This window comes from Phoca vitulina, unplaced genomic scaffold (genome assembly GCF_004348235.1).
Source record: "Phoca vitulina isolate PV1807 unplaced genomic scaffold, GSC_HSeal_1.0 scaffold18, whole genome shotgun sequence".
Lineage (NCBI taxonomy): Eukaryota > Metazoa > Chordata > Mammalia > Carnivora > Phocidae > Phoca > Phoca vitulina.
Window position 1 is genome coordinate 30,414,076 of NW_022589721.1, and position 15,582 is coordinate 30,429,657.

General features: G+C 49.9%; 1 protein-coding gene across 4 annotated transcripts in view; it reads right to left on the reverse strand.

Moving 5' to 3' along the window:
• Window positions 1–4,349: 4,349 nt before the first annotated feature.
• Window positions 4,350–15,582, reverse strand: part of FAM135B (family with sequence similarity 135 member B) — a 281,089-nt gene continuing 269,856 nt past the window's right edge. For 3 of the 4 annotated variants that reach the window (XM_032415828.1, XM_032415827.1, XM_032415826.1), the window contains 5 exons: window positions 15,202–15,299; window positions 13,794–13,945; window positions 11,698–11,808; window positions 10,191–10,304; window positions 4,350–9,991 (listed from right to left, as the gene is read on the reverse strand). In XM_032415828.1, coding sequence (XP_032271719.1) covers window positions 9,786–9,991; window positions 10,191–10,304; window positions 11,698–11,808; window positions 13,794–13,945; window positions 15,202–15,299 — 681 coding nt within the window. In that variant the 3' untranslated portion in view covers window positions 4,350–9,785. Of the gene's footprint in view, window positions 9,992–10,190; window positions 10,305–11,697; window positions 11,809–13,793; window positions 13,946–15,201; window positions 15,300–15,582 lie in introns of those variants that run through there. The other variant, XM_032415829.1, reaches the window with a different exon arrangement.

A 15,582-nucleotide genomic window follows, 5' to 3' on the forward strand; every position in this document is an offset into this window, starting at 1 on the left:
CTGCACCTTAGTGTCTGCATCCCTCCAGCCCTGCCTTCCAGAGCCTGTGAGAGCATGAGCACCATGGAGTCTGTGATAACCCTTCCCAACACATTTGGGTTCCAGAGACTTTTTAAATGTTTGCACAAAATCAGAGCTGGATGGAGGTCTTGCCATCATCACTGATTATCATGGACACAGAGGGTTCATTCCGTAAGCCTCCCGGAGTCTCAGTTTCTTTCTGCCTCATTTGGGGCCAATCATATCTGCTCTCCCTATTGCACAGGCTTGACTCGAATCACGCATGTAAAGAACCTGTAAAAACACACAGAACATAAACTTGGGAAGAGTGTGTTTAAGCTGTGATCCTTTTTTACCCTCAGTCACATGTGTTTGAACTCCCTCCTCCGGGGGTCCTGACCTTCGCTTGGATGCAGAATCCTCTGTGCCGCCTGGGAATCCCAGGACCCTGGCTTCTTCTCCTGACTGCACAGAGACTGGAGTTAGGGATCCAAGGCAGGTCCAGGGTCTGGTCACCTTGCTGCCCTCTCCGAGATGAGCTGCCTCCTGTTAGTGCCTTTGGTGGTGACTCAGCCTGAGCAGGTGGCTTTCCTCTCCTACTGCAAAGGCCTGATGCTCACTCCGTTCTCCAGTTCAGGTTCGAGAGATAGCCTTATTGGTTTGGCTAATGTTTTCCACCCCTGTTCTGCCTGTCTGCCAGTCTATGGAAGCTCTGTCCTTGCTCCATCGTCCATCTCCGGTCCTATGAGCTGTGGCCGGTGGAGTAGGGTTAAGTGGTGTGGACACCGGACCACACCAACCATAGAACTGCCCAGGGACCCCCTTTCTGGCAGGAACTGTAGTCATGATGGTCTCTACTGGAACGGGGTCTTGGGTGCAGCACTCATCATGGCCAACCCTTCGGTACCGCAGGAAACAAGGGACCCTCCCTCCCACAGCATCTGCCTCTGGTCCTCCAGACGGCTCGACCAAGCTCCGTGCAGAGACTGAGAATACATCCCTCCAGGGGCATTTTGAACAATCAGCTCTGATTGTTAGAAAGTCCAAGTAATCGGGGTGCCTTGAATATAGGGATGAAGACCCGGGTGGCCCGTTCACTGAACGACCCCTCCCATTCCCTGACCCCATCCTCCCAGGGTTGCATTTGGAGTTCCCTCCCTGCTCTGTTCAGCCACCCCAGGATGTCCCAGGCCCTCCCTACAGGCTGGATCCCGGAAATAACCACCTTGCTCCAAATGTCCTCTCAACACGCGTGAAAAGAATTTCCTCAGCCCTAAACACATTCCTGGTGAGTGGTCACTGTGCATCCCATAAACACAAGGTCCTGGCAAAAGAAAGTCAAAGGATTTTATTATTGTTGTTATTGATCATTTATACACATCACAAGCTACACAAAATGCCAAAGAGCAGATGTAGAAAAATAGTAGAATTATATTGGCACTATCGACTTGGTTATTACTATTGTTGTTTTGCAGACAGTGCGCAAGGCTGTGCGGGAGGTGGTGATCACTGTACACGGATATTGTCACCAGAATAGATACACATTAGGAATTCACAGTGGCATCAAGCTATACATTCAAGTTCTTTTTCAGAGAAAGGGACCATGCGAAAGACCCTGCCTCTCTTCACCTTCTACAATGTAGAAGGTCACATTTGAAAACCAAAGAAGACTGGGGTAAAATAAAATAAATTCCAGAACGCTGTGCTGTCTGATAATAGACCCACGCCACAGCCTAGCTCTCGGGGTCAGATCTGAGTGTGGCAATGCTTACGGACACCTACCGCCGTGCCTTTTATTTATTTGATCATCTACGTTGGTCTATCAATTTAAACAGATAGTTAAGACTAAGTCACGGAGCATCCAATGACTGTGGACTACAGACAAGTAATATGCCACTCAGGTGGTCTTGACAGATTGGGCTGTAAGAGGGACCATTGAGCTTCTCCTTTTGTAACTTCCCTAACTTAACACTGATCTGGGGAGGGTAGTCCCAGGGAAACTTTGAGGTCCTGCCTGAAGGGCATGGCTGACATCACTGTGGCCTCTCCCCTGGGCTGGTTTTCTGCTTCCAGACCCTGAAGGGATGTCCACACCCACATGCCAAGGATGATTTGTTTTCAGGGGCACTGGGATGATGATATTCTCAATGCTTCCTACCTGTTCTCTTGACTCATTATTCTATTTATGTGAACATCCTTCTATTAATGTGGGCATCCACTCCCCCTACTAGATTATAAATTCTTAAAGGGCAGGGTCCTGTGTGATAAATGTTTGTGGCCACTCGTGCTGCACATAGAACTGGGCAGAGACTAAACACTGTTTAAAAAGGGATGCATTCAAAAGTAAGTTACAGGAATTGGTGAATGAAGCTAAAAACACAGACTTTCATATTAAGTTACATACAGACAAGACAGTAGGTGGGACAAAGCGAGGTGCTCTCTTTAAAAGAAAAATTAAAAAAAAAAAACAAGCAAAGACATATGCATATGTTATCGGACATACCTGGATGATTATTAAATTTTCTGGAACAAGAAGCATGAAGCAGGGTATTTTTCCCAGATGCAGTAAGTTTAACCTTGGGCTAAAAGGCATTTCAAGATGTCTTTTCAGTTCCATGCAATAAAAAGATCCTGAATGACATTTACAGAATCCAAACTTCCAAATGCCTTAGATGAGATGTAATATTGTTCTCGGCTGCATGTCAAGTCCCTGCCTTTTCTTAACTCTCAATTTAACAGCTATACCCGGAGCAAGAAAACAGCTTTACTCCATAGATCATCCAATTATGCACTGGATTGAGCTGAAAAAACTCCAGTTCGGTGGCTTCTGGAATCACAATGGAATGAATGTTCTGAATGCTGGAAGCTTAGGCCTGAAGTTTCATACAAGGCGATCCCCCTCAAGCCATCATGTACGAATCTCTTTGAGGCCATGTAGACAATTTCTTAGTTTATTACAAAAATTCCCTACAGCCAAATGTTTGCTACGAAGTATTCCTAGGCTACCCACCCTCCAATTTTTAAAAACCTGCTCTACACAGGCGCTGTTCCAGACCCTCTATTTTTCCCTCTTTCATCTGTACTTACCCTCCAACTCTCTAAGTACTTTCAGATCTATTTCACAGCTAAGGAAACTTGACCCTATCCCTGCTGGTTTCAAAGCACGCCCCAAGGGTACCATGGCTCTTCCCATGTAAACACCTCCCAGTGTCATATCTGATCTCATGAAACTACTTGCCTCTGGCAGATTCAGAAGGTTACAGGGGAAACACAGACCAAGGTCAAACCCTTCCTGCAACAGAATCAGCTATGGTGGAGAACAAACTGTGAGCTCTCAAAGAGGAACTGACCCCCCCAGAAAATACTTGCTGAACCCCAACTCTGTGCCAGGCAACGGGGAGAGCAGCAGGGAACACTGATCATGAACACGTCGTTCCCTCTCTCAAAAACTACATGATCGCATGTGGGAGACCTACAAGGACAGATGCAACATTGCTACAGTGAGAAAGGACTGGTTCCTGGAACCCTAAGAAGACTTGTCTCTGATGGCGGGACAAGGAGCCCAGACTCATCCCGAAGCCAGAATGTATGGGCCACGCAGCGTTTAGTGCATGCTTGAAGCTCACAACACAGGGGATTGATTCCTGGATGGATATTCCAATGTGGAAGCAGCAGAAAGAGGCAGGAGGTGTAAATGGAAGTGGTCTAGAGCAGCTGTGGAAGGGGAGGCATCGTGGTTGAGGGAAAGTGGCTTCGGGCTAGCAGGACTAAGAGAGCCTTGAGACACAGTGATTGCGGAGCACAGACAGCCAGCCAACCGCCAGACCATGCTTCCTGACCATGCTTTCCAAAACCACCTTTGTCATGGAATTATGTCTTCTGCCATCTGATTGCTGGTTATGAAGGTGTCTCTCGTATAGCAATGTGTTATACTAGAAAGCTCACGAGGTTGTGGTTTAGATGATGAAGACAACCTGGCATGGATTTGAACAAGATGTGTGACTTTCGTGATTTATGAACTTCTCTAGTTTGGAGGAATCATAGCCTAAGAGATAAAATGGGAGGCCCAGGGAACAAACCTGGATTCCACCTTTGTGAAACTGTGTGACCTTCATCAAGTTACTTGCCTTGTACCAGCATCGTTTGTATGCTATGTGGCTTTTTTTTTTAAAGATTTACTTATTTATTTGAGAGAGAGAGAGGGAGAGAGAACAGGCATGTGCAAGCAGGGGGAGGGGCAGAGAGAGGGAGAAGCTCAAGCAGATTCTGTGCTGAGCGAGGAGCCTGATGCAAGGCTCAATCTCACGACCCTGAGATCAAGACTTGAGCCGTCATCAAGAGTCCAACTCTTAACCAACTGAGCCACCCAGGTGCCCCCGTTGTGCGGCTTTTAAAGATGAAATGAAATCATACATGCAGAAGACCTCGCCAACCGAAGTTGAGCATTACATGCTGTTTCTATTCCTTTGCTCCTTCATTTGTTAAAAAGGAGGCAAATGAGAACTGAGGTTCACCTCCACAAGCTCTGAATCCATGATGAACCAAGAATGCTTGAGTCTGAGGACTGTTTCAAAGCCATATAATCATAACCACTTCCATGAAATGAAAACAAAAACACATTCTGTACTTTACAAATATGGGAAACAACCTGTTTTAGAGATTAACAAAGCATAACCCAGTGGCATCCCCACATTCCCATTTGGTCCAGAAGTCCAGCTCTACATACTGGGGACATTCCTTTGTGTGACAGAAGGCACTGGGGCCCTAGTCCCTAAAATTAAAATTGGTGTACCGAGTTTAGCCCACTGGAAAGGAGAGCATATTACCACCATTCCACATGAAAAGATGTGGGAAGGGCTCAGCTCTGTTTACAATGGTTTTCAATGGTGTTTTCTACTGAGACATCTCTAGCATTATGTGTAATGCTGAGGTACCATGGATAAAGCCAAAAAAGGGTAAAGAAAAAGTAACAGAACTAAATTAAAAAAACAAAAGGAAAGGAAAGGAGGAAGGGACACATAAAGACTTTGTAATGTCACTGCAGTGCACTCCTGTTTTGTGATATGTGAATGGAGCCCCGTATGGGTAAGTGGAGGTTGGAAGAGCAAAGCTCAAGATGCTAACCATCAGACAGAGTCTGGATTAAACATGCAGTGTTCCTCTTACGATGCTGAGGTCCCATGGCTTTCATTTCACAACTAACAGCTAAAAATAAAACATTTTATGTTATTATCCTTCCAGATCCTGTTTAGGATTATGTGATTTATGGTACTAGCTCTTTAGTCTAGTACAGTAACAAGCACAAAATAGGTGCTCAATAAAGCATGGGAAGAATAAGCAAATGACAAAAATAGGAAACAACGACATGAAACTGGTCCAGATGTTAGCTTATGGTGCTTGGCTCAATCCGCTGAAGACTGACACACATCCTCCCTAAGGGTGTTGGAACGGATACCTTGCAAGAACAAGGTAAGCAAGCACAACGCTTCCTCTATGTGTCATCGCCATTCTTTTTTACACAACCCACACAACTGTACGGAGCCTCCCTTGTTATTGCCGACACTCAGAAGGATACTCCATGAAACCCAAACAAGCCACACAGCAAAAGAGAAGTGACAATTACGTCTGGGGGCTTGCAAATACCTTAGAGCAGACTTTCAGCTCAATGGGCATGTCTTGGAGAGATGCCATCATCTCACACAAACGAGGGCTCACCAAATACTCTGTCCCGTCCTAGCACTTTTACATGTTTTTATTCTTCACAGGAAAACCTGGGTCACACGCTACCATTTCTAGTTTGTTCCTTCCCATTCACACACTGCGTTGGCCCCTCTGCAAACCCCACAGGCTCCTCTCGCGGATCCTTCCGAACCTGGCCTTTGCCATCTCACCATGCCCGTGACTTTCTGCGCGCCCCCTACCCCTCTCATGCATTCTCCATCGGCGGTCTGCCTATTTGCTTTTGCTTTGTGACCGATCCCCGGCTCGTGGCCGGCTGTGAGGGAATGTCCGTGACTGAATGAGGGACCGTAGCTCTGAGCACGTTACTTCAACCTGCTGGGGCTGCACACTGCCCAGCTGTCAACGGAGAAGCAGGTTCTTCGCCCACGTACACACACAGTCAAGAGCAGTTAGTGCGGTCACCCCAAACACCCCTGCACGCATCTCACCCGATGGCTTCCAGGCACAGAAAGAAAAATAAAAAAATAAGAAAATAGTAACAGTCGTGCTAATTGCAGTAATTTTAACCAAATGGCCATTCCCTCTTCATGGCTGTGTATGTGATGCCCTCTGCTCTGGCTTTTCTCGGTGAGAAGCAGGGAAGACATGTCCACAGTGTCATCGGAAGTGAGTGGGGGCGGGCACGTGTGGTCCTGGGCTTTTCCGCAGACGGAGGGTCAGGTCTGTCTTACGAGCTAACCCGGGAGAAGGATGTGAACGCAGGGGGTTGGCAGAGACCCGCTTCTGAGAGGACATTCTCCTACTAGTGGGAACGAGGGGAATCTCCCCCTGAGAGAGAGTCCCGCATGGAGGCTGAGCTCTCACACCTCTGCCCTGTCGCTCTGACCCCAGCATGATCTCCATCCGCCTGTTCAGTGTGCCGGAGGTCCAGCTCTCCCTCATCGAGGCGCTCAGTCACTCTGTTCCCTGTCCAGGGGTTCGCTGTCACCCGCGCTCACCAGGCCCACCCTGACTCGGCCCTGGTGTCTGGGCGTAGATGTCCTCTTGCAGAGGCTTCTTCAGACACCACACATCTCCAGTGCAGGCTGCATGACCCTCCTCTGAGCACACTCTTGAGCCCGTCCTCTGGGTGGTGCCCACCTCCTTCACCTTCCCATTTGACCAGACTGCGAGCTGCTCAATTTGACCTGTCCATCCCTGGCACAGCAGACCCTCCATACAGATTTGCTGAATGAATGAATGAATGAATGAATGAACAAAAGAACGAAAGAACAAAGGAACTGCCTCGCCAAAGCCCTCCTTCATCACAAGGTTGCCTCTCCCTTGGGCTCTCTGAGGGCGGGGACTGCACCTTCGATCCCTGTGCTCCCACCAGGCATGGAGGGAAGTCGCTCGGCAGACACCTGTGGACTGTGGGCGCAAGCAGGAGCCTCTCCTCTCTGCAGCCTCTCCCCGGGCTCAGAGCCCTCCAGCGCCTTCACCCTGCCATCGAGGTATGAGTTTGGCCCCCAGGGGACTTTTGGTTCCCATCTACTTCTTGGCTCTATTTGGCTTGTGAACAACGGATTCCAACTGATCTCAGGAGTAGCAATCTTTATTTCTAACTACTTCTGAGAAACTTAACCAACCGTAAAAACAAGAAACAAAAATGATGCTAAGAATGAAAACATACTAGACCATTATCTTGGCAGGCATTTTGTTTATAATTTTTATAATAAATAATATAATGTCCCTGTTTTACATTTTATATATATATTTATGTATATATATATTAGATATCTATACTTCATTAGAAAGAGACATAAAAAAGCCTTTTCAAATGAGGCATGACACGCAACACTGAACACTCTTATTTACAATATAGAGATGTACTTTCTACACAATAGATTGGATGCTCAGAGGCCAGAGAGGGTTTACAAAGACAGCAGATCACCCCTATAAAAAAGGGGCACACCATGCAGCTGGACGTTTATTGCCATGAGTTCTATGTCCAGACAGCATATTGAAGTTAAAAATGGCATCTGGTTATTGGAAAAGACGATGGTCATTGGATTCACCCTGGCTCTGGCTACACGGTCTTGCAAATGACCAGGGAATGACAAACTTTGTTGATGGGTATCGGAAACACAAAATGATATGCTTTCATCGGAGGGGCAGGGCTCCTCATTTGGCCAAAAAGGAGAAGTTGCCACAAACGTATGGTCCTGCGCTGAGCACGAACACGCGTCTAGACCAGGAAACACATCATGGGCTCCACTGCAGGAACCGATTCCTGGTGGGTTATCCTGCGGATCGGTCCTGTTCATGAGTAACCAGTCTCTGTCCAGCGGGAACTTGGAAAAAGACCCATGGGACTTACTGGTCCCATATGGGTGAAGCCTAGGATATAATGAAAGTTCACAGGAGACCCACAGAGAAACCCTAACTCCACTGTATGTGAGTCTGCCTCTGAGGCTCATTCATCTCCATCCCCGCCTTCTTTCACGAGAAATCCATGGGTCTCCTGTCCTGCGAAGCTGCCTACGTACCTGGACTGGTTTCTCATGGTCTACCTTTGTTTTGCAAAGTCACACTGTTACGTGCGAGTACAATTCTCAGATGAGCCAAGATTTACTTGGTTTTAGGACCATGGCACTGGTGAGCGAAGGTCATGGTCCAGGCGCTGGGACCAGGAATCTGGTCCCAGAGGAGTTTCCGAAACATGTGAGAAGGGGGTTTTGCAGAAACAGGAGCTTCTACCTCCTCCAGATGGGTCTCCTGTGTTAGTCATCCTTCCTGTCCTGGTTCGCGCCTTCCCTCAGTGTGACTAGGTGATTCTCCAGGCTTCCTTTAGGCCAAGAGTGGACTCAGTCTCTGGGACCCTATCAAATAGCCTGGCAATTTTCAAAACTCCCCTTAAGTGACTTACCAGTAACAATTTAAGCTGGGTCCTCGATCTGGCTGTGGTCCTCCTCTCTGATCTGTTGTCCCTGCTGTTTATTGGTTTTTATCAATGGTGACCTCTCCTAGCCCTTTATTTTCCTAAGGCAAGAAGACATTTCTATTGAAAGATAGCCAGCACCTTCTTAGAGCTCCCCTGAGGTTTAATCCAGCACTCCTCCGTTTAGATGTTTCTCCTTCCACGGAGAGGAGAAGCAGCTGGTCACGTTAATGGTTTTATTTGTATTTATTTATTTATTTTTTTTGCAATTGCATCAAATGCTAACGTAGCATTTCTTTGGAAGAATACCAGCAGGAGCTTCCTATCAGCATGTGCATCCATCTCAGTGCCCCCTTCTAAATTTAATCTAAGTCTGTTTTCCCCAAGGACAGAGATTTAAGCATTCACAAAAATAATTTGTGGGCCACGGCTCTGCCTAGACAGTGCGGAGGAGTAGGTGAAGCAAAAGGGTTCACCACGTTCCCTCTAGTTGTTTTTCTTTGTAACAACCCTGCATTTATCAGGAGCATCGCCTTTCTCCCCCCACACACCTTAAATCGCCCCACCCCTTGCTGTTCATAAACTAGGATTGGAGTGTACAAAGCATTCCTTTGCCCCCTGTTGAGAAAACATGAGAGAATGATCGTGTGGGCATCACGTTGTCTTGAGCAAGTGGCACATTGGAATCTATTAAGGGTTATATTTACACGAATATGTCCCACTTCCACACAGAGGTTCACCTGAGTTCTGAAATGCTTGTATGCACTTAATTTAATCAGAATGATAAAGCTTATGAGCTAGGAACATACCGGACAGATCTGGGGAAACTGGAGCGGACTCGGTGAGCCCGCGGTGGGGGAAAAGGTGGGCTCACCGACCCCAAGGACTCTGTTTCTTTATTTTGTCATATTTCTCCTAGAAAGCATCTTGAAAGAGACTCCAGGTGGTCTGACACGTTCGGGCAACGTCTCGCCAGGTGACACTACCGTGGAGGGGTTCAGCTTTCCCAAATCTCCTCCGAAACGGAAGCACCTGGGACGGCCGGTCCCCCCCCCCACCCCTCTCCTGGCCTCGGCACCTGCCTCTCCGGGCTCCGTCTGGAGTGGCAGAGGGCTGCGAAGGAGGTCCAGGCTAAAGCGCGCTCAGGGGTCGCTAAGCCTCCGCGGCCCCCCGCCCCCCGCCGCTACTTGAAGTAGTTGAGCCCCGCCACCAGGAAGAACTTCTCGAGGAAGAGCTCGGAGTCCAGCACGGCGATGTGCGCGGCCCGGCCGATCAGGGCGTTGGCAGTGTTGGGCAGCGCGTGGAACACGTTGTGCCGGATTAAAGTGCAGTCCTTGGCGTCCAGCAGGGGGCGCAGGAGGTTGTTGATCATCTCCGCGTACACGGGCCCTGGGGGAGGGGGGCGCAGGTGAAGCCCCAGCAGAAGGGGGCGGCGGGATCCGGAGAAAAGCTCCGGGTGTGCCCGGCGGGCCAGCCCCTGTGCCCTCGTAGGCACTGGCAATTTCTCGAATTTACTTGTGCTTTTTAAATCAGAAAGTCGGTAAAAAAATAAAAATAATAATAATAATAATAATTAAATGTGGCTTACCTGTGTGTCTGTCTTTGAGGGCAGTTTTACACATTTCGATCCTGGCTGAATGAAATGGCACATAGCGATCTTGGGGAGAAGCCACGAGCACGACATTTTTGAAATACTGCAGACCTGCAACGAGCCAGGAGGGTGCTTGTTACCGGGTCGGGTGGTACTAGGACACCCCCAGCTCTGCACACGGAGCACAGAGAGGGGAAGGGGGAAGACCAGCTAGCTGTGGCATTGTGGGTTTTGCAGTGTCGCTTCCGTATCTCAGAGAGAAGGTGCAGCCCTGTTCTCCTCGGCCACAGAAGCTAAAGAGACGCGGGGGCAAGCTCCTCTCGACGGGGGGAGGGGAGCAGCACGCAGGTGACAAAGGGGCCTTTCTGGGTGGCAAGCGCTAAGGAGTCCATGAGGAATAAAGCGAGGACTCTGCTCCTCCTTCTCAACAATGGGGACAGCTCCTAACTGCAGGGCTCATCCTGTCCCCGATGGAGGAAAACGGCCTCCGAACGTGCCTCCCTGCCTGCAGCTGTAGACAGGGGGGCTAAACAGCACGGCGCGGACCTGCGTCCTCAGAGCCCAGCACGGGCCTGCAGACAGACACTGCAGCGTGCCCCCCAGGCCCTCTGCCTGCACGGCCCTCAGCCCCGTGCCCCTGCACCCCGGTGGGACCTCTGGCCTCCCAAGACCACCTGCTGGGGGCCAGCCTGCCTCAGTGACTGGCGGACGCAGAGCAGGGCTATGAAGACCAGGCCCTCACCCTACTCTGCGGGGTCGCCCCAGCTCCTGGGCTCTCTGCGGTGACCACACTGCCCTCCAGCTTCCCCTCTGCCCAATCCTCCTCCCTCCTTTCCCCCTGGGGGACTCCTGAAAGCTCAGCTTGGCACAGAGACACACTGGGTAAGGACTTGCCTGGGGTCTCACGTTCAGAGAGGTGGAGGGATGTCAGCGGGGGTGGTGTTCATAGGATGATGGAGACGGTAACATGGGACAGAGGCTGGACACACAGACCACTGCTGCCCTCTGCTTGTTCCCACAGCACAGGCAGGGTCTCCAAGAGCCCTGTGCACTTGCCATCACAGCGTGGGTGAAGGCGTGGCTTCAGCCCTGCCTGGGAAGGACCCCCGTCTCCCCCTGCGGTATCAACCTAAATGAACGGTGCACACCTGCCCCTTTTGTGGGTGGATCTGTACCTGGGAAGGAGCAGTGTGTGGGCACGCAGACCCAGGGCTTGCGATCAGGGCATTGAAAGCTTGGCGGGAAGGAGAAGCTACAGCTTCTGCGTGTAGAGGTGGTCTCTACGCACACCTTGGCGCACCTGGGATGCCCTTCTCGGGAGCAGCTGAGTTCGGGGGTAGCTGGCAGCCTCCCTGTGAGCGGAAGAGTCTGTGCACGCTGCACCTCCTGACTAAACCCTTCCCTGAGCGCATCGACGCAGTGGTGGAGCGATTTGGGGTCTTAGGGCTGCACCTCCAGCTCACACTTGTGACCACAGCAGCATGCCGCGGAGGAAGGCGCTCACCTGTTTTCTGGCTTAGTTGGTAGAGGAAACATTTGCGCAGATCAGCGTTATCCCTGAAGGTCAGCTGCAGAAGGGACCCGGATTTCTTTAATTTCTGCATAAGCCACAAGCCTAGAAAGACCAAAATGAAACAGAACAAAAATCAAAAATATAACCTAAAGAGAGCAAAAATAATTGGGGAGAGATTAATATGAAACTGTGGTTTTTAGTTAATTTTAATATAAGAGAGTAATAGGCACTTCAACAAATTCTTAGGAAGTTAGAGGAAAATTTTTATGATGTACTTGTGGCAGGGATATAAAATCATCCTGCAAAATGATATTGTGACTGGCATTAGGAGTCATGATACTTCTGCACCCTTTGACCCATTCGACCTCACCTCATAAATCCAGCCTAAGGAAGCAATCCCAAACACAAAGCCGTATATATGGATGCTCCTTACAGATCTGCGTAGCATGGAGAAAAACTGAAAGAACCTTCCACTTCAGAGTCCATCCCTGACCCTGGTTACACCAGCACCAATGCTGAGGAGTACTGCGTCACCACGACAAAAGTGAGTGTGACAAAAATGCAAGGAAATGAATGCAATATAGTTCTTTTTGTCATGTCGCAAGATTATAAGTATGAAAAAGGTTAGATGTGGTTTCAATCATGTGTTTCTGTCCAGTGATGGCTTCCCTGGTTTGTGGGGACAGAGAGAATGGCAAAGGAATGGTCTTCCACTTGTTATGACCAACATTTCAAATAATGTCCTTAAAATAACCTAAAGGCAGACAAAGAGCTCTGACCTGCCTCAGTGAGGAAGGCAAGCAGCCCAGTCTGCCCGGGGTGTCAGGCAAGTTCAGGGTGCAGGGGCTGGGAGACAGGCAGGGAGTGGGAGCTTACTGGGGTGGTCCAGATGCCACCTAATGGACTGGGGGCAATCAGGGACCACTGAAGTCTTTGTTAGGAGTACGATTTAATAAACTAGTTGTTATTCCATGAGACCTGACGCCCTCCCTGGGCTGCCATGGTGGTGGCTCCTACAGAGACCAGCATGTCACGGGAGGCCCTTCATCATCAGGCTTTGGCTGAGCACTTCATGGTCATCTTCTGTTCCTCTAGCTCAGCCTGTATTCCTGTCATAAAAAGCCACCTGTCGCCTGCTTCTATGTTATTATACATACTGTTTTCTTCTGCACAAAACACTTGTCCCACCATTCACTATCTTAGAAATTCTGCTCATTGTCCAAGATTCATTGAGCCTTGCTTCTTTACTCTCCATGGTGTTCCTAACCTGACAGGAAATTTTGAGGGCCTCAAAGCTGCAGGCCGTGTCATTCCATTCCGGCAAGAAGTACAGAATCCGGCTCTGGCTGACCTCCCATACATGTTAGTCAACTTCTTCCTTCCTTCTCCTGCTTAATCTTCGACAATTCTGATACACACACACACACACACACACACAGAAATAATATACACATTTATAGATATGCATATCTACACACATACATATACCTAAAGATCATAAACGCATCCATACATATACACAAGCAGACATACATACACACACTAACTCCATTTAAAAAATACTCTTATTTTTAAATAAGAATAGTCTAAGTTGCGTAGGGATGAAAATGTCTTGGCCAGAGTCGTCCCCCAGGTGTCTGGGTCAGAACTCAGCCTCCGGCTCGCCACGGCAGGGCCGTGGTTCAAGGCCCATTGCCGCAGGCTGAGTGAAGGTGCCCGTGAAGCAGGACCTCCTCCAGGCTGCGAGGAATACACTTCTGTTGTCTGAAGTCACGCAGTCCATGGCGATTCCTTGCAGCAGCCTGAGCAGACCGAGACGCCCCTGCTCCCTCCTCCCCACTCCTGTGCCTGCTCGATCTTGTCCAGTCAGGACCCCAGGGCATCACCCTTCCGTTCACAGACGAGATCTCGGTGGCATCTAGTCTGATCACTGGACTCACACGGGAGAGGCCCTCTTTCTCTTTGCTCAGCGTCCCATGAAGAGCCTCCAAACCACAAGATTCCATCAAGAAGAACCTCTGCTGGGCTTTCATCTTCCCTCTGCCCGGAACGGACTGTGAGGAGGGACGGGCTCGGAGGAGTCTTACCTGTACTAACCAGGGTGCTGTTGTTGTACAGTGTCCCCAGGTGAGGCCCAGACAGCGACAGGAACGTGTGGAGTTTGTTGAGGTAATACCGAAACCGGGGCCGCGTGAGGACCGACCGGATGATGATGTTGCCAAGGGAATGGCCGATGAAGCTGTTAGGACAGAACAGAACCGCACGTGAGCGTGGCCGTGGGAGGCCAGCTGGTGTACTGGGGAGCACCGAGGGGTCCCGCCACCCCCCACCCCGACTCAGGGGATCTGGCAAAGCAAATGGGGGCTGCCAGCCCACCCTCCCTGGGTTTCCAGCCTCTGGCCACAGTGAGCTTGAGACAGAGACCTAGGGCACGAGGCCTCTGCCGCCCGGTGTGGTCCTAAGAGAAGCTCGGGCGTGTGGCCGGGCTCTGCGTTCTGAGAGCAGCCCCGCCTGTGGTCTGTGTCTCATCTCCAGCCGCTGGGGGGCCCTAGCCATTCCCAGGATGAAACCCCACTTCCTTGGCCTGGCTGACGAGGCCGCTCACGACCTGACGTCTGACTCCCTCTGCGATTTTATTCATTGCCCACCATCCCTGCAAATGTAAGGAGTCGCCCGCTGCCGGCCCGCGCCACTGGATGCCCCTCCTGCATGCTCTGCTCCAGTCACACTGTGACTCACACATCTGAGGACCCAACGCAGCGTTATTTTCAAACTGAATACCTGTTTATGGAAACCCTATCACATGAGGGTCCATGGCTCTGCTCATCGTGAGCACAAAACAGGCCGAGAAAGGAAATGAACATTTGTCTATGAAATGGCTTTACCTAGCTTTTCACTCCATCTCCATAGGCCTCTCCCTTCTCATTTGTCAAATAAAGAACAGATATTTTATCTCTGGGGCCTCAAAGGACTGAGGCATGTGGCCTCACCGCTCTGTCCACATACTGCAAGCACACAAAAAACACAAGCCATTGGCTCTCGCCTAAATCAGGAAACATTCCGGCCAAGCTCATTTCAGAGTGGAAGGACTGAATGAGTGTGGACTGAAGTCCTCTTATGGGGCAGGTGATGCATTCTGCTGTTCCCCACCAGATGCTGGTGCTTATCCCACCTAGCAGGCGCGGAAATGGAGGCTCAGAGGTTTAGAAAGCCTGAGAGAGGCTGCATGGTAGAGTCAGTCCTCAGATGTGTGAGTGTTAGAAGAGCAATTCAAACCTAGGGGTCTGTGTTGAAGTCCAGTTCCCTTTCTACTGAGCTATGAAATGCTCCTTTTCCGCCACTCACTCCTGCTCTGAAAGTCACCTACTCCAGTAAGTCACAAGTTAGCTTCTGAAGGTTGTAGACAGAAGGCAGCATGCTGAACTTGTCTACAACCAACACCCAGAAATGCCTCTCCTCTTCCCCCAGCATTAACTACCTGTGGTTTCCTTTTACCTAATTCGGGATATGGAGAGGTTGTACAACTGGATGTGCTGAATGATCTCATCCAACAACCGATCCGTCATGGTATCAAAATCCGCAAATGTGTCCATCTGGAAGAAGAGAGAGGGAACGGGTGTAGGTTGGGTGGGGTCACAGCAAGGCCAGGCTCTGTGCACAAGCCCGCCTTCTTCCATGGTGGCACATTCTGGGAGTGTGCCTAAGCCCGACGTTGGGGTAACAGGTGGGGGTTCAGCACCAAGGAAAGGGGCCCATAGACTGGGGCTCTCAGGAAGAGGCTCAGGACGCTGGAGAATCCTGTCAGAAGGCTGGCTGGAAACCGATGGGAGAAGCTGGTGGGCAAGAGCAGCAGGTCCATGGCACTGACGGACACGT